Genomic DNA, 23,576 nt, shown 5'->3' on the forward strand with positions numbered 1-23,576 from the left:
TTATAGACATTTTTACAGGGGTGGTGCATAGACTAGGGGAACGATATCTGTGTATTACATCAAAGGATGGGAAGGGTGATGGTGGTTAATGAGGTACCCAAAGATACCGAGGTACCCAGTTCTAGGTAACCACCAACTTTAAACCATTTATTGCTCATGAGGAGCCCCCAGAGCGCTGCAGATTTTTCCTCCACCGGAACGTAACGGCGAGGAGTCACCGCCGCGTTTCCCAACGGCGCCTGGACACCGTCCCCTTTGTGGGCTCCACGCCTCCGAGCGGCGACCTTTGTGGTGCTTGAGAAAACAGCACGGAGGAATGAGAAGCTGATATCCCACCCCCTTCTCCCTTTGCATCCTCCCGCGGAGGGTCCCTGCCAGGGCACGGCGAGACCCCGCAGCGCCCAGCCCGGCTCCGCGCACCCGCCCGCGCATCCCGGCCCGGGGTGTTCCCGGGCGCCGCGCTGCTCCTCTCGCCTCAACAGTGCCACCTAGTGGCCTTTCTAGATCACTGCCAGTGGGAACGGGGGCTCGGGAGCGGGGAAATCCGCCTCGGAGGGCAGAGAGGAGTTACAAAGGGAAGGAGCCCGTCCTTGCCGCTGGCGAGCGGCAGGCGGTGAGGGTGTGCTGGTAACTGCTGGTGCCCCTACCTAGCTGTAAACCATCAATGGAGGGCAGGGTGAGCATTTGTTTGGTTTTTTTGTTTGTTGTTTTTTTTTTTTTTAACAACAACAGAACAAAAAACCAAAAAACTAAAAAAAAAAATAAACCCCACAATTTCCCAGTTCTTCAATTGTCCGGTGTGTTTCGTGGCTCATTTTAACGCAAGTGGCATGGGCATTAATGCCAGTGGGAGCTTCCCCAGGTACTTACTACAGCAAATGTTTCCGAGAGTGAATGGGTAAAGCAGGATTGGAAACTGCAAAATTCATCCATTCATAGAGGCAATTCCCTTATTAATAAAAACCAGCAGCAGCAAAAAGTGTCCCAGCCGAATAGTGGCTGTGGGAGGGATGAGTCCCACACCCCAAGCCTAGAGATTCAGGGAGTGGGGAAAGTGGGGGGTTCCCCCTAACTGCGGGGCACGAAGAGGAAATCAGGTGGTGGCAACATGTGCGTGTTGCATTTCTCTGCAAAACTTGCAACTTAGCTAATTGAATCCCTGCCTCTGAACTGGTCCTTGGCTGAGATCATTTCAATGGGCAGGGTTGGTTTCTTTTTTTTTTTTTTTCTTCCCTCCTTACAGGAGTTCCCTCCCCTCCTTCTTGCCATCCTCCGCCTATTAAAACAACTCAAGTCTCACTTGTTAAAAGACCCCATAACGTGGAGGAGGCAGAAAAGCAGCAGCAGGAAAGAAAAAGACGTCTGGAAAATATTACCCGTTTGCTGCTGCTGCTGAGAAACCTCATTGAAACAGTTACTCGGCCAGCAAGGCATCACCAAAGAGACTTTATCTGATGCTGTACATCTCTCAAACTTTCAGACGCTGCCTTGCAACTTCACCAGGCTCCTGGCTAGCCAGGTTTGAAACAAGATCTTCAGCTTCGACAACAAGAAACTAATTCCTAATTTATTAATTCTAACTTTTTTTATTATTAATATTATTATTTGGAAGAAAAAAAATCCCACATCTTTGAGCTAGAAACTGAAGCAGAGAAAGACAAATACACGATAATTGTGCAAACACGTGGGAGAAAATGAGTAGGACTGAATAGCCTTAAACAATTTTTTTTATTATTTTCATTTTTAATTATTTTTTATTTCTGAGTGTCTCAACAAGTCCCTGAAAAGTGCGATTTGATCTTTTACCTCAAACTTGGAAACTGTTCAGCGGGAGCAACGGTACGTGAGACCACACAGCTGGCTGGAGCCCCTTTATGACCAAAGGACAGAAGAACAAACAAGGTAGGTGATTTACGATTCCGCTTCTGTCACCTCCAGAGCAGAAGACCCTCTCCTCCCATGGCCATTGCTCGAGGGAGGAAAGCTGGGACCGATTCCCCAGATACGAGCGGGGCTGGGGGAGGATCTTACCGGCTCTATGCTACACCTATTTCGGCAATGAATAGGACCTTCGTGAGGATGAATGAGGTTTTCAGCTTCAACCCCTCCTCCGTGTAATCCGTTTAAGATATCGCTGAGCTTTAAGATTTGGAAGGAAAAAAAAAAAAAAGACAACCAAATAACAAAACCAAAAAAAAACCCCCAAACAAACCCACCACAACCAAAACCAACAGCAAACCTAACCTAAAATCACACTAAAACCGAGCAACAGGTTAGGCAGCCGCTCCGCTGAGACCTGCTCCCAGCGCGGGCTGGCTGCACCCCGGCCGCCCTCTGCATCCAGGGCCGGGAGCGGGGACGTGACAGGCGCGGAGGGCGGGACGGGGCTGCGGGGAGGCCGGCGAGGAGGCGGCGGGCGGGAGGAGGAGGAGGAGGACGGGGAGGAGGAGGAGGAGAAGGGCTGGAGTCCCGCCTCGGCGGGGCCAAACCAAACGCGCCCGAGCGGCCCTGCTGCCGCGCTGAGCGGGGCGGGCGGTTTCCCGGGGGAGGGGCGGGCTGCCCGCCAGCCCTCAGCGATTGCCCGCCCGAGCCCGAGCGCGGCCCCTCCCCGGCGGGCAGCCCCGGCGGGACCCGCGAGGTCCGGCCGAAGGAGGGTCACGCCGGGGGGGCGAGGGCAGCGCCGCGCAGCCGAGCCCCGCGCACAGCCGCCGCCGGGCGGAGCGCGTCCCGCCCTCCCGTGACGTGGCAGCGCGGGGGATCCCCCGGCGCCCCGCCCAGCCGCTGTGACGTCACCGGCACCGCCCCCATTGGCTGCGGCGCCGGGCCGGGGTTCCCCAGGAGGAGCAGCCCCGGCGGGCGGAGCGCGGAGCAGCGCGGAGCGGGGCCGGGGCCGTGCCGTGCCGTGCCGTGCCGCGCCGTGCCGCGCCGTGCCGTGCCGTGCCGTGCCGTGCCGCGCCGTGCCGCGCCGTGCCGTGCCGCTCTGCCGGGCGCCGCCCGGGGGTCTCCCCCCCAGCTGCACCCCTCCGTGGGTGGGGGGTGGGTGCCGCAGGCCCTGCCGCTGCATCTGCTCGGGACTCAGCTCCGCCTGGGGCGCGGCCCAGACCCAGCTCCAGGAGCCCTGCCTGGGTCCGTAGCGGTGCCGGCGCGGAGGGGCGGCGAGGACCCTAACGTGGGGGGGATTTCCTTCGAGAGCCGCTCCCAGCGCACGGTGGGCGCTGCCCGCCCCCGCCTCGGGGCCCCGTCACTCCGCGCCCCGAGGCTGCCGCTCTCCCCTTCCCCACGGGCGCTACCCCCGCCCCGCCCCACCCCAAAGGGCGCTCCCCACCCCCCCTTCCCCACGGGTACTACCCCCCCCCCCCCCCCTCCCCGGGTGCTCCCCCTGCCACGGGCGCTCCCCCGCGGGCACACGCACGGTTTCACTCCCGCACACGCTGCGGGGGGCGGGGGGGGTCCCGGGGGCTCCCTTGGGGTCGGGCAGGTCATTTCATTCCAGGGTGATGAGACGTGGTCGCTTCCCTTGAAAACTGCTCAAAATCCAGCCCCCACCCGGGTGAGAGCAGTTTTGTCACTGGTCTCAATAAAGCCAGGATTTTATTTTATTTCATGCTCTTAAAATCTTTCTTACCCTACATGTAAGCACAAAAAAGCCTGGGAAAAGGTCAGTAGGAAGAGCAGCTCTGCTGGTTTCAGTGGAGTTTCCCATGCTAGCAATGGACTTGGCCTTTCATATTTATGCTGGGGAAGCAAATTTGCTTCATTTTGTGAATATTCAGGTTTAGTGCATAAAGCAGCAAATTACTTCTCCATCCAGTGTAGTGGGACCTGGCTAAGTCAAACAAGATACGGCCTGTGCTTTATAAACAAATTACAAGATAATAAGCTATGAACACCAAATAAATATTTATTTGCTGGATTATGGCATGGGGCAGTCAGTTTTGTGCCAAAAGCGTCCATGGACTCCATAACTAGCAACTAGGAAACATTTCTAAACCAAATTTTTTTTTAACCGCAATGCAAAATATCTGAGTGCAAATACGGTTTACTTCGTGATTTTCTGATTTATTTCTTAAAGCTTTTATCTGGGGCTTTTGGGTTTGGTTGTTTGATTTGGTTCGGTTTGTTGATGGGGTTTTTTGGTGGTTTTTTTTTCTTTTTTTCAATGAATTTAACAACTAGTGTATCACTGTCTACATTAAGGACAAATCCAACCACCAGCTGTAGAATTCATTCCACGTTGGTTACTCAAACCTGTAAGAGACCTAATTTGGGCAGTTTAGTGGGAAACATACATTGAGCAGACGGGATATTCTTGATTTGCTGATCAAAGCCTGTGCATGCAGATACAGTTTGCCATCATTACTAATCCTGTTCTTTATTTTCAATCTAACCCCAAAGTTAATTTTAGTCTTATGTGAGCCCTTTCCAGAAGATCAATGGCATGACAAAATCTGGAAGTGATAAATAACCAAAAGCACCAGATATGGTAACTCTGCTGTAGTAAAGATGTACAGATGTAACATAACTTTCCAGTTTCCTCTCTGCAGGCTGTAAAATAGAAGAGGGAGTCTGGACAGCTATTTTATGCTTGTAATTAATGTGTACCTGGAATCATTTGTACTTCAAAGATGAATGATTTATTTTCCCAACAAAATAAGGCTAATAATGAATCTAAATATTGGTTGAAAAATTGTAACCCTTATTTACTGTTTGTGTATATGTACAGAGTGCTTGTGTATAAGGCCACATACGGTATGTGTCAGCCCATGTGCATGCACACTCACGCATGCACTCAAACACGCTCATGGCATTGAAGCAGCTGCTCTGTTGAAGCCAATGCTGTTCTCACAAGTAAGGAGTGGGATTTCCAAGGCTTGTAAAAGATGGTACTCTTCCTTTGGTTGTATACAAAACAGCCCTGGGTAGCTGCATGCGCTTACGCCCACGTGTGTCAACTTTTATGTTGCCAGCCTCACTGATCTCAGGCATCCTGCTGAGTGACAGTTGCACGTTCATTACAGACAAACCCCTACTGACTGTACCTTCAGGTAAATGTAGGCAAGGAAAATGGAAGGTGGTGTGTTGGGTTTTGTTTGGGTATTTTTTTTAGGAAAAATAGTTATATGGGACCCACCAGTTCTCTGGTTCCATACTACACCAGAAAGAGTAACATTACAAACAGGGGTAACCGCAGCCTTAGGAAGGATTTTGTAGACCTCCAAGAACCTCTTGCTTGGTTATGATTCCCATTTTACAGGTGAGGAAGCTGAGACAGAGAGAGGTGAATTCACTTACCTAAGGTCACCCAGCAGGTGTATGGCAACACTAGGAAGAAAAATCCGAATTGTCTGGGTCCTGGGCCACTTAGATTCCCTAATGTAAGAAATGCAGTGGTTAGGTAATGACCCATCTGACAATCTTCATAAAGGAGATTCATCTCTATAATAAATCTGTCAGATGTATGTGTACATTTTTATCATGAGTACCCCAGAAACAGCAGCTTTGCAGGGGAAGATTTTTTTATTTTACACATGCACTACAGAACTGCAAGATAAATTATCCACTGACTTCCCTTTTCAGCAAAATACTTAAGAGCACTCTTATCTTTAATGACATACTTACATGCTTTGCTGAATCCAAGGCCTCAGCACTAAGGTTCGGAGGACCATGACTAGTAGACATTCAAGAATTCAGCTTCTCTACAGGCACGTAAAAATGAGTCATTTTCAAAGGTTTTCGGTGCTCAGCACTTCTGGTTGCGACAGATTTGCAGACAAGTCTGATGTGCAGATCTCATATGTGAGGTTGGTTTGTATTACCAATTTATTTTGAGTCAGGAGTGTGCCCTCGAAACCAATGCTACAAACACTCCCAACGAAATTGTTTGGCTTTGTATCACAAAGTGATCACTGGGCACACAAGCTGGATTCCTCTTGAATATAACTAGTCACAAGATGTACCCCTGGAACACACTTTTCAGATCCTAATGGGTTGTCAACCCATGGCATCTGACTAAACCTAGTTCAGAGTAAAATATGTATGGAGGGTGGAGTTGGGCCCTCAGCACCAGGTGTTCCTCTCTGCAGATCTGTTCCTGTAGTATTAGACTACTTGCTGATGTGGCGATAGCCCTCAATGTTCAGGGAGAGGCACAGCTCTTTTGAACCTTTAAAGGTGAAGGGGACTGTGGTGAGTTGACCTTGGCTGGATGCCAGGTGCCCACCAAGCCGCTCTATCACTCCCCTCCTTAGGAGGACAGGAGGGAGAAAATAAGATGGGAAAAAAACTCGTAAGTCAAGATAAAGGCAGTTTAATAAAGCAAAAGCAAAGGCCGTGTGCAGAAGCAAAGAAAAACAGAAGTTTTATTCTCTACTTCCCATCAGCAGGTGATGTCCAGCCACTGCCTGGGAAGCAGGGCTTCGGTATGTGTTGCAGTTGCTCCGGAAGACACACATTGTAATAACAAATGCCTCCTGCCCCCTCACCTTTCTCTTAGCTTTTATTGCTGAGCACATGCCATACGCCATAGCGTATGGACTATCCCTTTGGTCACTCTGGGTCAGCTCTCCTGGCTGTGTCCCCTCCCAAGCTCTTGTCCACCCCCAGCCTGCTGGTGAGGGGGGGATGTTGAAGGGACAGCCTTGATACTGTGAGAGCACTGCTCAGCAGTAGCCCAAACAGCGGTGTGTTCTCAGCACCTTCCTAGCTACAAATACAAAGCAAATAGCACTAGGAGGGCTGCTATGGGGAAAATTAACTCCATCTCAGCCAGAACCAATACAAGGATAAAATAAGCACACTTGTGACCGAACTCTTTCTGTTGTCTCCTGGAAAAATACTGACTTTTGCAGTGTAAGGTTTTTTAAAAATGTTTTCAGATGTTTGGAATTAATAAGTGCTAATTCTTTCAAACAACCTTCCAAATCATTAAGCTTTATGTATGAACTTCCTGTGTCTCCCCCTCTTGCTTTTTCATCTTCTGGGGAAAAGCTAACCAGAAGAACTACGTGGCAATATGTTTTGAGTGTCATACATGAGAGATGACTTCTGAAACAGATGATGCAGTGAGCTGCATCCCATGTGTGACAAGCAAACCTAACTTCAGTTTGACCTCCCGTCAGTTACTGGTTCCATGTTCTGTATCAGCAAATGCTGGGGACCACCTGATTGCTTCCTTAGTCCTCATAGCACCTACACACACAGTGGCTGTTGCAGAATAAGTGAACAGACTGCAGACAACATTGATGTGTTCAGACACCAATGCACATAGGTTTTCTGGTTACGTATTTACCCCTATTCTGTTTACTACTCTCTTGATGTATTAGTAACAAATTCAGCTTTTTTTCTCTTTGCCTCCTGACTTTGCAAAGGGATAAACTATCTCCAGATCTTTTTATTCTCAGGGATGCATGAAAGCTGATTAGTAAGCCTATGGATGGACTGTGCTGTATGGATTTGAAGGAAGGAAAAGGTTGTACTTTACCATGGAAGTCAGCAGTGTTCTTTGCTAAGTAAAAACCCAGTCAAAAGCAGGACAGAAGAACCTGCTGAATTTCAGTCAAGTGTCTAGATCTTCTAAAAGTTAGATCTATGTACCTACATATTTTTCAGAATAGAAAGAACTCAAGCATATTTTGCTATTATTCAGTCTGAGAAAGGAGTGTGATCTCTAGTGTTAAGAGTTAATACCCCAGTCATTATATGTACAGTGTAGGTATCAGTCAACTCTTTGTTAACCTGAATTTTTTAAGGAAAATAATGTTAGAAGACTACAACTTATAGTTATGCCAACAGTTAATAGCAGTGTAGAGTAAGTTCTTCATCATAGGTGTGACCAAAAAAACCCAATAACAATCCTCTTTTTGTGGCTTTATCAGGATGACGAAAGAGACATAATGCCAGAGTTCAGTAGGTGAACTCTGATGTCAAGAACATGGAAGGGTTCGTTTCCCATCCATGTTTTTCCATAGGAGCCTCCAAAGAGAGGCACACATTGCCTCCTCCTGCACACTCGCTACAAGACACATGACTGCTTGGTGAGTCAAAATGTGTCACTGAATCAGCAACAGCCTACATAGCGTTAGGATTTAGCATATGGTTTTCCTATTTCATTTCTACTAGGTGGGCTGGTTAGCCCTGACCAGCTTCATCCATGGAAATAAACAGCTGGAAATTGCTCAGCAGCAGACTTTGGAGCCTCTCTACATACACTCATTTTGGGCTTACAGACCTTTTGCTGGAGGCTGTGTAAAGCTTGTGCTGGGTGCAGCGTTGTAGGGTTAGGTGAAGGTGCCCACAAAGGATTTAGTTTGCCCAAGCTGCAGAGTAGAATTAACAGTCCTGTCTGAGGCTTCCTGGGCAGTACATGGGGGACGGAGGCACCTCCAAAAGAGTCTGACACGGCCAGTGCAATCTTATTGCCCTCTGGAAATGTCCTTCAGGGCTGATGCAAAGCAATGGACCATCTGACTTCTTTCAGTGTTAAAGAGCACTCACTCTTAAAACAAAAGAAAACAAAAAACAAAACAAAACATTGTAGGTACTATCCTCCTCCTGCTGCTTTACAGAACTGGTTAAGAACCTTCCCAGAATGTGTAAGATTCAGATTTGACTCCAGACACAGTGAGGTAACCCACAGACTCAGCTTCTCACCAGGTGAGGAGCTGTGTTTTTCTCCTCACTTCCACACCTATTCCTATGTAGCAGCAGTTCCATTTGTACCTGCAACTACCTTTGTTGATCCAGGAATATGTACTGGCTGCATGTCTTCCACGTGTTGAGCACCTCGTCCCTAGCCTAGGTAGTGTTTTTTTCTTTTTTAAGTGCTGCAATGCATATTCCTCAGGAGAAACTTACTGGGTTAAATCGCTCAAGGAACTGAAGATCCATTAGGCTGAGACCTAAAGAAACTAAGCTACGCTGGTCATACAATGTGTGTATGGTACCCTCCACCAGTTAGTCACCTGTTGAATAGGGTTGTAGTGATGACAACTTTGAATATAAGCAATTACATTTTGCTGAAAGAATATTGCTAGTGCTTAGATTACCAATGAAATGACTGAAAAATAATCGTGGCTTTGAAAGTCAGGGTGGCTGTTTGTCCTTCACTGAGCAATTGATACCTCTTGGCTCAGCATGGCATTATTTTAGGCTTGCAACTGTTAAAACACAGTACTGTATGCTGGTTCTCCAGTAATACTTGATTTTAGCTTTGTGTGAGAAGTTCAGGAATCTTCAGGAATAGATTTCAACTGATGCCTTATGAAGGATGTCCTTTTACATTTCACTCTGTTAGGCCAGGCTAGATACTCATACCAGCGCTGTCTGACCTTACCATCTCCTGTGCAGCTATTCCCTACCCTTGGTGCTGGTATTTGACTCAGCAGTTCATTTTTCGCCCCAGACTTGTACAAACATAATTTCCTTTTAACTTCTTGGCTCAATTATTGGAGAAGGGTGGAGAGTTTTTGGCTTCTTTGCCATTTTTTGGGCACGTTCAAGTCGATAAAGATCAGTTCTGCTGGGCAAGTTATCAATAGCTCACATGCTAAAGCTTGAGAATATTGAGCAACATTTTCCAGACTTTCCCTGAGATTCAGTCAGTTAAAAGACTATACATAAAAACCTCAATTGCACATACAAAGGAGAAAGTTTCTTTGATGAAAGCCAGGAATTTAGATCAAAACACAGTTTATTTTCCCAAGGTTGACAGTGAAAGGATAGGGAAAAAAAATGCTGTTTTATTAAGACCAGAAATCCATTTCTTGATCTTAAAAGACTGGGTTGTTTTTTGTTGGTTGTTTTGGTTTTGGTTTTTTTTTTTGTTTTTTTTTTTTGCGAGGGAGGGAAGCTGTGCTGTAATGACAAGATCAGAGAATTAATTTCTTTTTTTTTTTCCTTTTTGTGCAAAAAACACTTCTTAGGAAAAGCAATAGCAAATTAATATAAAAGAAGCCTGGTGTAGAACATAGTCAGTCAAGTGTAAATGCTCCAGATCTTAATCTGAATCCTGTGAGCTCTACTCATACAAGTGATCCGTTTATGTCAGCCATATAATTCTTAATGTAAGCAGACTTTAGCCCCTAGTCACTAATAGGAATTTTCTATTTCTGGCAAGAGAAGAGAAGTAGCGGACCCCAAATGGGAAAGCAGAGTACAACTGCACCATTAATCAAACATTTACCTTGATGATTGTGACCTTCAGCGTCCTTAAAGGATTAATAAACACACAGGCTATTTGTCTTCAAGGTAATCTAGAGGGGATCCATTACTTAATCTGTTTTCTAAAGCGAGTCTATTTTGGGCACTGAGTTTTAATTCGCCTATAGCAGTGGTAAGCATAAGGTATCTTTTATTCGGCTCCTTTATGACTTCCATTGTGAGAGGCTTTCAGACAGGCCAGAGAGGGGACAGTCCCTTTTGCTGGGGGTGATTAGAGCACCTGTCGGAGCCCAGCCGTAAGTATTCAAGGACGTCCTAGAGATAGGGTCTGATTTCTTTAACAGTGTCTCCAAATATACATTCAAGAGGCTTCCTCCTGTCTTGAAATTTAAGACGCTAAATAGCCAGTGGAAAAAAGCATAGTCTTTGTAACCTCAGACTTTATGCTCGCCTGGTTTATTTTTATTTTGTAAGTGATTCTGTGTTGACTTTTTTTTTTTTTTTTCCAAGTCTGTAACTTTTCGGACAGAAATATAATTGGTGACAGCTATGCTGCTGCAACTTGGTAGCATTTTTTCAAGAAAGAGTTAAAGATATATATGATGTAAGAAAGTGCTGTTCCAACTTCAGCTTTGGCCAACAGATGGTGAAATAAACATCAGCAGCAGATGAGCAAGATGATAGCAGCAGGAAAAATATGAATAATAGTTAGAAAACACAAATATTAAGTCCATTACCCTGAGAGGCCCTAATTCAGCAAAACATCCAAGCAGGAGTTTCAGATTCATTGACTTGCAACACACTTGGTGGGTTAGCCTTAAACAGACATTACCTGGTTTATGTTTTTAACGTCAAATGCATCTGTTGGCATAAAACGTTGCCATTAACTTTCCTGTAATTCTGAGAAAGCTGATGCATCAAACGGTTGATGTGACTGTCAACAAAAAGCAGTTAGGTAGCAATATATTCTGCCTGTCTGCCTGCTTAGATCATTTGTCTGAAGAATACCAGAGCAACCTCCATGCCAGCCAGCTCCTGCATACCCAGAGCTTAGGTTGGACGATTTTACGGCCAGGTAACCTAAATATGCAGGAATGCTCAGAATCAGCTGATGTTCTAATGAATTTCTGAGTCCAGGGTGGAGTCTTGGCTCTGTTAAATTAATACGTACTTTTGCCACAGACTTAATCTCAGTCAGGCTTTAGCCCTATACACACATGCTCACACGTCCATATATATCTGTGTACACAAATGTATGAATAATACATTTTTGCAATGGTATTGAGAAGACCTTTTAAAGCAGATGTCTGACTATATAAATATAAATTATAAATATAGTCAGACATCTGTTTAAAACATTATAAATACATTCAGACATCTGCTTTAAGAATGTCTTTCTAATATTTTTGCAAACATAATTGAAGCGACAGAAGTGATTCAGGGTGGGATGCAGTCATGACATGGATGGGGGATGAGGAGAGGCTGCCCAGACATTCAGCTGTTTCACTCACCCATCACCATATGAAGCGAGTGGTGGCCCAAAAGCCCCTTCCCCAACGCCCGCAGGGTAATATGACAGAGCGTCTCATTCAGCAAGCCCAGGATGCCAAAATCTGATCCTGACATAGACAGCACCTTCTGTGAGGACATTACAAATAGTAGAAAACACCCCTGGTACATTAAGTGTGTTTGAATCTTACCCTACATGGAGAAAGCACTGCAAAGGGATCTTAGGTTGAGCAAGGTGGTGCAGTAAGCCCATGATACAGCCAGAAGCACAGGGTGTAATCTGTTCGTGCTGAGCTCTGTGTTGTAGCCATGTGCACCCCTTACGAGTTCTTACATCAGCAAGTGGTGGCTCTGCTAATGGTTTCCATACTTCTTTGCAGATGTATTGTGAGAGGTTTATATGTATCCTGAGAATACTTGGAACCACACTCTTTGGGGTGTCCCTCCTGCTGGGAATCACCGCTGCTTACATTGTGGGCTACCAGTTCATCCAAACAGACAACTACTACTTCTCCTTTGGACTCTATGGTGCTATCCTGGCATCACATCTCATCATCCAAAGCCTGTTTGCCTTTCTAGAGCACAGGAAAATGAAGCGGTCACTAGAGACTCCAATCAAGCTGAACAAAACAGTTGCCCTTTGTATTGCTGCCTATCAAGAGGATCCTGACTACTTAAGAAAATGTTTACTTTCTGTGAAACGATTGACCTACCCTGGAATTAAAGTTGTTATGGTCATTGATGGGAACTCGGAAGATGACGTTTACATGATGGACATTTTTACTGAAATCATGGGTAGGGACAAATCTGCCACTTATATCTGGAATAATAACTTCCACGACAAAGGTCCGGGTGAGACGGAGGAGTCCCACAGAGAGAGCATGCAACATGTATCTCAGCTGGTCCTGTCCAACAAAAGTGTTTGCATCATGCAGAAATGGGGTGGAAAAAGAGAAGTAATGTACACAGCATTCAAAGCACTGGGGAGAAGCGTGGATTATGTACAGGTAGGTATTAGAGCGCTAGGTCAGTGCCAATTCAAACACACTTTGAAAGAAAGCAGCTTTTGTATATTTTGTACAGCATGTTAGAGGCCATCCTAGTCCCTGATGAACACAGTGCTCCTTTCAGTCTGTTTGGAAACAGCTTGACCGTTAAAAGTGTATTTTGCTACCTTTTAAAATGGTCAGTCTATCTGTGAATATGTTAAATCTGTGCACCAGCTACTGGAGAAAACTGAAATCCTTCCCCAGACTTCAGTACTGCCCCTTCATCCAAATGGTTTTGCTCCAGACAAAGCCAGTGGCCTCCTGAAGACCCCATCTCTGCTCCTGTAGGTCAAGGTCTCAGGTAAGGTTTGATTTTGTGAGGTTGTTAGCAGCCCCGTATGCAAGCAGACAGATAGGTATTTGCTGGCACTAGGGAATATCTCGGAGCAGTGGTGGAGTCTGTAAAAAAGACAGCGATATTTTAAAGCCTTCAAAGGCCACGTGGAGTATCCAATAAAAGGGTCAATGTGCAGCCTTGAAAAAGAGGTTTCTTCAGCTAAAGCCTGAAGGAGCTTTTCCTTCATCACTTACAGCTGCATTACCTCACTCACCGCGACTTGGCCTTTAAAGCCCTTATGACACTACTCACTTAAGAATGAATTAGGCTGGGTCCTCTTTCCCTGTTTCCAAAGCAGCAGAGACACATTTCTTTCCAGCTGCCTTGGAGCCTGTGAAAGATTTCCTATGTTTTTGCCGTACACATGGAAGTACTCCTCTCTCCTGCAAACAGCCCTGCCGACCACGGGAAGGGGAAGAGGTTGTGCATGGAGGAAGGTGGGTGGGACCAGAGTCTCTGGCTGGACACTGAGGATCCTTCCTTGTCGATCAAGGCCAGCAAGGCTTGACTGATACCACTGAACACGAGATGACATTCCTAATTAAGCACCCTCTGCCCTTCCCACCTTCTCTCTCAGAGCGTCCAATGGTCTCCTCCGGTGGAGCAGCAGCTCCCCGTGAGATGCTGTCTGCTCTCAGGGCAGCTGCATGGCTGAGCCATGTGTGTTTCTGAGGTCCGTGCCCAGCCTTTGTGCGTCTGTGTGCATGCATGCTCCTCACAGCCCAGCATCCATGGGCACAGAGTCCAAGGGACACAGAGAGGCTGCCAGTAGCTGGGCTGAGAGCTGCGAGTCTTCCACATACGGGAGCGGCAGAAACTGAGGAGTGCCAGGAACCACCCTGTTACTGGAGCTGGGAGAGTAAGTCAAAGATTTAAACCCCATCCCCTACCACTTCCAAAACTGAAACTGATTTATTATCTGAAAACAATGGGCTTAAGCTCTTCATTGTCTGCACTTTGATTCTGTGCTGTGAGGGACTACGATGGGATAAAAATGCTGGTTTTCTTTATTAGCATGGTTTTATAATCACTTCACACAGAAGGATCAGATTGCAGAGAGAGAAGGAAACAGATTCATTGCAAGTTTCCTCCCTCAGTCCAGCTCTTGCATTTGTTCAGGGAACCTGGAAAAAGTGTTTCTATTTCAACAGTCATAGCATAAACTGAGAAAATGGAAGAGAGGTTTCTGGTCTTTCAGTCAATTAACACTCCTGACCTGGCTCAGAAGTCCTAAGGGATGTGTCAGGGTCTGTAATGCTGCTGCAAGCAGCCACCAAAGGCTGCAGTAATGATTGATGCCAGAGTCACATCTCTGGTCACGTCTATATTAGAAATGCAGCACCTTGGTGACCCTGGCTACTACAAAGTTGTGATGCAATGCAGCTAAAATGCAGCTCTGTTTTACAAACGATTGAAGGTTGAGATATCTGAAACGGTTCTTTGGGGCTACCCAGAGTAAATTACTTTAAACAGGCCTGATATTTTACGGGCTGAACAACATACATAGATGATCAAGCACTTAAAAAAGTGGACCAGTCAGCAACATTGCCCACCAGTCAGCACCATTGCCCACCCTTGAAACTGTAGGCCTTATGTTTTTTAAAGACACCTCGGGGTTGTGGACAGGCGATCATAAGCATTCAGACCAAAGCAGATATCAGGCTGTTGTTCATTGATGGCATCTCATTAAACACTTGAAACTGCTGTGAGGGCTTATATCCATCCTGGAAGAGGTTTGGAGGGTGCAAGCAATCTGGTTAAACTGGCAGGTATCGTATGTGCAGAGATGGTCAGGGCGGCCAGGGTGCAATTCAACTTGGCTTGGTGGAGGTACCTGTGTGGACAGTCCAGTGCAGCCTGAACTTCTCAGAGCAGCTTGGATAAACTGCCACTGGTTATAATGAGTAGCTGAACAGCTCGCTTAAGGTTGCATCCCTTTCATGCAACCCTGTGAACCAAGACAGTAATTTCTAGGTCATTCAGCCCTTCTGTTGAAAGACAGCAAATTGACTTTTGGGCTGTGCTAGGCCACCCCAGCTGGGCAGACCTCAGTGTGTTTTATTTGGGTCCCTAAGTGACTGCCTTTCTCTGGCCATGTCCTCTTTTCACCTGCAAAAACCTCATCCAGATGGAAAATGCTGGCTTGTTTGCCCCAGAAACCCAGACATGTCCACTGTGCTGGCATGCCCAGGACACGTGCTGGTAATTTGTAAATAAATCCAGTGTTTTCAGGATTCCTCATGTCACAATAGTGATTGTTGCTTATGGGCCGTTCTTTCTGCTATAGATAAATGCATCTGATGGGGTGGGGGCCACTCAGCCACAGAAGTGACAAGCACTGGAGGGAAAGCAGAGGGGCTGGGGAAGGAACTGATCCCAACCCACCACTCACGATCACAAGAAACAGGATGAGTATCACTGCCTGAGCCCTGGGTACTCAGCAAACTATAGATTCCCTTTGCAAAACACTCAGCAACAGGTCTGTCCAGGAAGCCCCAGATAAAAACATACGCATCCTGTCCCCTTGTCAGCAGAATTGTTTTGCTCCCTTTCTATCACCGAATGCTGTTGCCGGTGATAGCTTTCCACTTAAGCTGGAGGTCCACCTTGGCCAGGTTCCAAGGATGCTCCTTGGGATAAGTCCTTTGAGGAAAGGAGCTGGATGCATTAAGTTAGTGGGAACTGGAGATGCTTGTAGCTTTTCTTCTGACAGAAATAGAAGAGCTTTCATCACCTTTCTCCTCTCGCCCCGCTCTGAATGAGCATGGGAGGGAGCATATTGGCAGACTCTCAGCTGCATCCCAAGCTATGCAGCCCAGCTATCCTGGGTAACCTCCCTGCTTGAGTCTGGTCTGCAGCAGAGCCCTGAAATGCTCTCCTCCCCTTTCACAGACCAGACATGAAGGTTTCCACTCCCCTGGAGTGAGGGAGCTTTGGCTGAATTGAAAGGATGGATGGAAGGACACCAAAATTAGGATATGCAATACGAAGTCTCACCAGAATCTGACTTAATATGTTGTTCATGCAGAGCTACTGACTTTTGCCCCTACCTTCCCCATCTGAAATCAGAGGAATGCAACATGGGAATGAACTGGAAGCAGTATGAGACTTTGTAGGGCAGGATTCAGTCAGCCAGAAGGGTGTTTCTAGGACAGCCTCCTCTGCTCTAGCTTCTGGGCATTTGCAAAATGAGTTTATACACAATGGGGACAGCACTTTCAGCAGCAGCAGCTGCAACAAGGAGACACCCGCTTGTTTTAAACAGGCTGCAGCCCACGTCATTCTCCTCCCAGCAAACGATGGCAAGGCCAGCTGTCTCAGACTGGACAGCCTGTCTAATCCCCCCTCCTACTCTCCAGGGGAAAGCCAATTCCTAATGTACACAGCGTTTAGTTGACTAGGAGTGTCTGTGTGGCTGAAACGCCTTGTGTGTGTCATCTATTTCTGCCCCAGTCTCGTGGAGTGCTGCACTTCAGGACTCACTCCTTCTGGCCTTACATATTTTATCTAAGGATGCCAGAGGAAAATAGCAAATAATTTCTATATATCAAATGTCAAATCCCTGCACTACTAATAACACACCATGCATCTAAAAGTAAAAATGTGTTTGTTCTGGAATCCAAAATACATATCTCACATGAATTGCTAAAGCCTTCTGTGAGTGAAATAACTATTAGGTTTCTTCCCAGACTCTTAGCTGACTTTTCCTGTTTTATAATCAGTATCTGGAATTTAACTCCTCGCTCCTTCCCTCATATGGCAGTGGGAAACATTTGACCAGGGTGCTCCAACCATGCAGCCGACACAGGGAAACCCTATGTCAGGGCTCAGCAGGAATCTGCCACGCACCCACAAACATTGTCCTGCTCTCTAGTGCCCCAGCTCTGAGAGCATATCTTACTTGAAGAAGCCAGCCCAGTGTGCCAGTAAAACTAATAGCACTGACACAGAAGAGAGGTTTGTTTGTGTGCACAGCTCTGAAAAGCACAGTTTCATTCAGCACCACTGCTTGCTGCCTGACACAAATGGCCTTTAACAGAAGTATCAATGCAGACTCCAAAGTGAGGTTTAATCGCATTTAGGAGAACATGCGTTTAGAATCACCACAGTCACTTGCATGATCTTTATTTTCTCCTCTAGTGTACTCCTTAATCCATTTTTGTTCTTCTTTTGTCTTACTTGTAGGTCTGTGATTCAGATACAATGCTTGATCCAGCCTCATCAGTGGAGATGGTAAAGGTTTTAGAAGAAGATCCAATGGTTGGAGGAGTTGGAGGTGATGTGCAGGTGAGTGCGACAATTTTCAGATTAACAGAGGGTTTTTGCACTGCACCAGATTTCCCTGCCTGGAACAGTGTTGCATATACTGTGATACCACGATTGAGGCATTTGTGATACCTTAACCTTCCTGTGTGTTGAACAGAAACTTATTCTTGGATGTGAACACTGTATGATTTTAACACCTATAGAAAGCAAGCAAATATTATTTTTCCCCATATACCTGAAAAGTGGCATTGTCAGGACTGTTGTGGCATCTTTGAGGCTCTGGGTATAACTGCTTGTCAGGGTACCAAAGAAAAGCTATAGGGAAGAAAGGAATTGAGAACAGGTCTCTCAAAGTCAAGTCTAGCACCCCAAGCACTTTAATTTTGTTCCTACTGGCAGACGAGATTTTTAGGAATAAAAACCTTTTTGAAATGCAGCACACCTATGCACTCTGTGTATTGTTGGGTTTCCTCTGCTTCTCTGTCAGGCATAACAACAGAAAGCCCCCAAGTCAGCCCAGGTCCTCTTCTGTCAGATTTTCCAGCATCGCCAAGTTTGGCTGACAGCTACAGTGGAAGCCTGTGCGTTCCTTTTGACACAAGTGCTTCTGCTACAATTTATAAAGAAAAAATGCATATGAAAATTTCAGTTCACCTTAGGATTGGTCCTCTGTACTCACTTGATCTTTTATGTGAGACAGAGGCGAAAGGGCCATCTATATGGGCAATCACTTACTGATGAACACCCCAGTAGTCAGAAGTATTTCAGGCATGTGTCTCTTAACTGCAGAAATTAAGATTCCCACAGAAGCCTGAATGTCTCTGTGGCTCTGAACTGACCACGAACCAGGCGTCACGCTCACCCTACACATGTGAGATGCCGGGCATGTGTGAGTACAACTGGAGGGGGACAGTATGGGTTCAGCTATGGCAGTGAAGGTTCATAAGCATCTGCAGAGAGATGTGGGAAGGACATGTGTCCTCTGGGAGGAATGAAAGCTCTGGGACTTTTTTTTCCCCCGATTCACTTTCCAGCATACCTAAACACATTTGAGCCAGGCTTAAGCTTATCCCTGAGCCCTGCTGCTTCTGAAATGTTTTGGAATTAAACTGAAGCAGAAACCAAGTTGGCCCTTGGCCTTCAAACCTGACAGGAATTAGGGCCATCAGAGCAAAAGACTGTTTTTTTCTAGTTGCAGGAAAATGCTTTCTAATTGTAAAGGCCACAGATTGCCCTGGCAATCCTCACACTGAGAAGATACAGGTGCAGACCTGGCACAGCCACCCTGCTACACATTTCCTTGCCACATTCCCCAGCACAAGGTGTGTGCTTAGAACCTGGATGTGATGGCATGGACTCGGGCATCTGCACATGCTCATACCTCCATTGAGTGTGCAGACTCCTAGACTATGTCTATGTTGTATTTTAAGTGTAGGACTGAGCTTCAGGTGAGCTTTGGGGCATAGAGAAGGGAGAGACTGAGACCTTTATGCAGGCCAAGGCAAGACTCTACTGGAGTATCACAACATTCCTTGGGGCAACATAACAGGGCTGGTACTGCAGAGACAGATCAGAACAGGTTGTTCCTCAGAGGGTCTAACGTCAGATGTGGGGACATAGTCCAGGGCCAAAAATCTATGGCCAGCCTTATGATACCAAAAGTATAGGCCAAAGACCATGTACTCAACCTTTCTCATGCTCCAACATAGCTTTAGCGGGACTGGAAGAAGTCATGTGAGCCCTGGAGGTGTGTGTGGGGGGCAGAGCAGGTCCTTAACTGGGGGTGAAGGGAAGAATGATCCAGAAAAGAAGTTTCTTGGTGGATAATAGGAAAGGTTGCAGGGAAGAAGAGAACATTTTGCTGGAACAGGCTTTTGAAGGCTTCATCTCGCCCCTCCTGTCAATGTCCTGGACTGTACAGTAAACTCCTGGATTTGCCATGAGTTGGACACAGGAGTGAGGTTCCCCCTGTGTTTCGGCTAATGGTACTCTAGTCTCTGCAAATTATTGATGCAATGTGCATATTTTCTGTCTCAAGAGCTCATCTAAAATGGAAACTTTTTTAATTTTGCAGATTTTGAACAAATACGATTCCTGGATCTCCTTTCTGAGCAGCGTGAGATACTGGATGGCATTTAACATAGAAAGAGCCTGTCAGTCTTATTTCGGCTGTGTACAGTGCATCAGCGGACCTCTGGGAATGTACAGAAACTCTTTACTCCATGAATTTGTGGAAGATTGGTACAACCAAGAATTTATGGGCTCCCAGTGCAGCTTTGGAGATGACAGGCATCTAACTAACAGAGTGCTAAGTCTGGGCTATGCAACAAAATACACAGCTCGATCCAAGTGCCTTACCGAAACACCGGTAGAGTATCTCAGGTGGCTGAATCAGCAGACCCGCTGGAGTAAATCGTACTTTAGAGAGTGGCTTTATAATGCAATGTGGTTCCACAAGCACCATTTGTGGATGACCTATGAAGCTGTAATCACTGGATTCTTTCCTTTCTTCCTTATCGCCACAGTCATTCAGCTCTTCTACAGGGGAAAAATCTGGAACATCCTCCTCTTCTTGTTGACAGTTCAGTTAGTGGGCCTGATAAAGTCTTCCTTTGCCAGCTTCCTTAGGGGCAACATTGTCATGGTTTTCATGTCGCTCTACTCGGTGTTGTACATGTCAAGTTTACTGCCAGCAAAGATGTTTGCAATTGCCACGATAAACAAAGCCGGGTGGGGCACGTCAGGAAGAAAAACCATTGTAGTTAATTTTATAGGACTCATTCCAGTCTCCATTTGGTTTACAATCCTCCTAGGTGGCGTGATTTTCACTATCTACAAGGAATCAAAAAAGCCATTTTCTGAGTCAAAACAGACAGTTCTCATCATCGGCACAATACTCTATGCATGTTACTGGGTAATGCTTTTGACTTTGTACTTGGTTCTTATCACCAAATGTGGCAGGCGGAAGAAAGAGCCACACTATGACATGGTGCTAGACGTATGATGTTTCCATGGGAAGTTACCCAGAGAGTTGTAAAGCAACCCAACGACCTTGTAGTATCTGTGGCATCAGACGAATGTTGCCAAGGGAAATGGATCATTGCTGCTGGGAATAGGACATTGATATTCCTCTGGGTTCATTTTCATCCTGCCAAAGTAAGAAAAAAAAAACAATAACAATTTTTTTTTTTCCCAAGGGGGGGAAGACCAAACCACACAGTTTCGACCTGTTCGCAAGAAAATGGGAGAAATTCTATGTTTATGCACTTTTTTATTGTGCATACGCCTGACAGTGTTACATTCTATATACCTCACTGGTCATGCTTATGTGTGTGGACAGGAAGGAAAGGAGTCTGGAGACTCAAGAAAAGGATCTTACAACCCCTTGCAACCTAATTTATGAACTTCTCTTTTTTTATAGTTCTGTTTATAGGAAGGGTCTTTTGTGTTAGGCTGCCAAATGTAATGCCAAAGGTAAATTTTAAGAGGCCATTGGCTGAGCTGTATTTTTATATTATTGTATTATTTGTGTGTGTGTATTTTTAAGCCAACTTTTTTTTTAAATTACATATTTCATATTTTACTATCTGCCAAAAAAAGCTGCCTCCCCAACATTTTGTTCTTTAGCCTTTTTTAATACATTTGGGGGAAAAAAATCATACTTTCTCCTCCCAAATTTGTGCTGAATTCATATTGTTCACAACAGAAAGAATTAAAAGTCTTTCTGCATTTTTGCAATTGATGAATGGTTATTTCTGTGAAAAAGCATTTAAATGTGCTCTTTGAAGACATTTATTAGGAAAGGCCCAACATTGTCAGTTTTTGAATACAAGCATATTTGTGCGTAAACAAGGCCAAAGGGGTAGATAATGTGCAATTTGGGGTTTTGTTTTGGATAACATTGTAAAAGGGAAATTTTCTTCTCTGCTGAGAGCATAATATCTCTGGCATGCACAATAGCCACAAGGCAAGACAGGCCTCCCTGCCATTGGAATAGACATTGCCATAGGAAAACTCCCACTGGTTTTATATGGGACATGAGGAGTCAAAAATGTCTGATCTGGAGAAATATTGGACACCAAAAACTACTATTGACTTCACTGATGGTCATAATTTTCATAATCTGCTAGTACCGAGAAGATAGTTCAGATTTCTGAGTTTAAAAAAGAAAAATAGATAGAAGGAAAACTTGTCAACACTTCAAAATGTAGGGTGTCTTACTGTAAAGCTTCTGCAGTGCCCTTCATACAGTTTACAGAAAATACAGATATCAGCTTCTCTGACATCCAGTGTAATACAGACCCCAGTACTGAGCTCAGTAATTTGTGTTTGACTAAAGCATATCTACCAGAAAAGAAGCCAATTTTTTATCAGAAAACATCAAGCCTTAGCAAATCAGTCACTTCTTTGGTGCCTAACAATCAGTCTTGGACATTTACTTTGGACCATGGTTTTGAGAAATAATATTCAGGACTAAATTCTGCAGTCCTTCACCAGCCAAAGGAATGTGGCATTGAGCCCTAATATACTTTATAAAGAGCAACAGAAAGCCAGCTGCATACAGATACATGCCCTTTTTAGATTCTGGTATTAAAAGCACTGTGGTAAAGCAGAAATCAGCATATGATGCTTAAAGAACTTAGAAGCATTTTCAGCTTCTCTTTTTTATGCAGACATTAATAGACTCTGCTGTAGAATGAACTGCACACACACTACCTTATTTGTCTGATTATCTTGAGGTACATGATTGCTTGAAAGTTATACTAATATTATGTTAATGATTGGAGAGTTGATTCATGTTGATTACAAAATAGAACAGTATTAAAAACAGCAAAAGAAACAGTAAAAATGAAAAAAAAACTTGACTATGCCTTTTAACTATTTATGATGTAAGTTAAAGCTTGGGTTAACATTCAAATGTCAAATAAATCCTCTCATTCTATAAAAAGATTGAATTAATTGCCTGTATTTATTCTAGCAATTATTCAATGTACTTCCAATATAGGTTGTATAGTATAATTGTTACTTTCATAAATAAAATATTTTTGATAAGATTATGACTAATTCATGGTATTTCTGATGAGCACTTCTGCTTTGAAGCCATCAGTCTGCATGGTTTGAAGGTCATTTTTATCATGTCACCAACCTGATTTCCAAGTAGGAATGTGCCATGGTGCAGCAGAGCACCTGGAGAGTGCGTGCCTGGAGGACCCAGGGACTGATCCCTGGGTTGAAAATGGCAGCCCAATATTTGGACGACACTCAGAGTCTCTGCCTGCCTCTGCCAACAGCTGCTAGATGATTTCAGTCCAAACACTTCCTTTTTTCCTCAGCTTCCTGGTTTGTAAAAGAGGAATAGCAATCCAACATCCTTCTGGGAAGCACTTTGAAGTTTATGGCCAAAGTACTTTAGATGAGAGCTGATAGTTTCCAGCCCTCCCGTCCACTGGAAGTTACTACCCTCCATAGCTGAGGAAGCAGAGGAGAACATGTGCGTGGCCTTCTGCTGCTCCTTTTCATGATATTTTTCAAGCCCACTTTGCCCTGACACAGCTGAAGTGCGTGTATTTGTATTCTGTCGCTGAAGGTTACGGGCAGCAGCCACTGGCACAGGGATGGCATGAGCAGGGGTGCAAAGCGACGTCTCATGTCTCTCAGACCATGACAGGCTTGTCACAGGACAATCACTTAGGAGACTGCTTCTCAGCACTCAGTACTTGTTAGCCTATGTCTGGATACTGTGCCCTGTTTTGAGTTCCCCAGTACAAGGCAGTCATTGCTAAACTGGGCAAGTTCAGCACAGGGCCAGTGTGATGGTTTGGGCTGGAGCAGAAGGGCTGAGAGAGCTGGGGATGGTTAGGCTGGAGAAGGGATGGCTTTGGCTGGAGGACACCTAAGGTCACCTCCAATACCTATAGGGAGGCCATCATGGAGATGGAGGCAGAGTCTTTACAGCGCTGCTTGGTGGGAAGATGAAAGACTCCAAGTTTAAGTTAAAAGGGGAAAGGTTTTGCCTGGGTGTAAATAGGGACTTCTTCCCCACAAGGAGAGTCAGGCATTGAAGCAGGTTGTCAGGAGAGACAGTGCAGCTTCCATCCTGGGAGGGGTTCAAGACTAGACTAGATAAAGTCCTCAGATGCTTGGTCTGACCTCAGAGGTGCCCTGCTTGTAAGCAGGAGGTTGGGCTAGAGACATCCAAGACCCCTTCCAACACGAGTTCTCCTATCATCCTTTCTAAAGCAGGTGCTGACAGTCCG

The 23,576-nt window shown here is 45.5% G+C and overlaps 1 protein-coding gene across 1 annotated transcript; it reads left to right on the plus strand.

The window, feature by feature from the left end:
* The first annotated feature begins 1,294 nt into the window (after positions 1-1,294).
* On the plus strand, positions 1,295-22,373 carry HAS2 (hyaluronan synthase 2). Its single transcript, XM_005241193.4, has 4 exons — positions 1,295-1,902; positions 12,048-12,674; positions 17,239-17,340; positions 19,394-22,373. The coding sequence occupies exons 2-4, from the start codon at positions 12,048-12,050 to the stop codon at positions 20,321-20,323; spliced, it is 1,659 nt and encodes a 552-aa protein (XP_005241250.1). The 5' UTR covers positions 1,295-1,902; the 3' UTR covers positions 20,324-22,373.
* The last annotated feature ends 1,203 nt before the right edge of the window (positions 22,374-23,576 follow it).

Source organism: Falco peregrinus, chromosome 3, assembly GCF_023634155.1.
Source record: "Falco peregrinus isolate bFalPer1 chromosome 3, bFalPer1.pri, whole genome shotgun sequence".
NCBI lineage: Eukaryota > Metazoa > Chordata > Aves > Falconiformes > Falconidae > Falco > Falco peregrinus.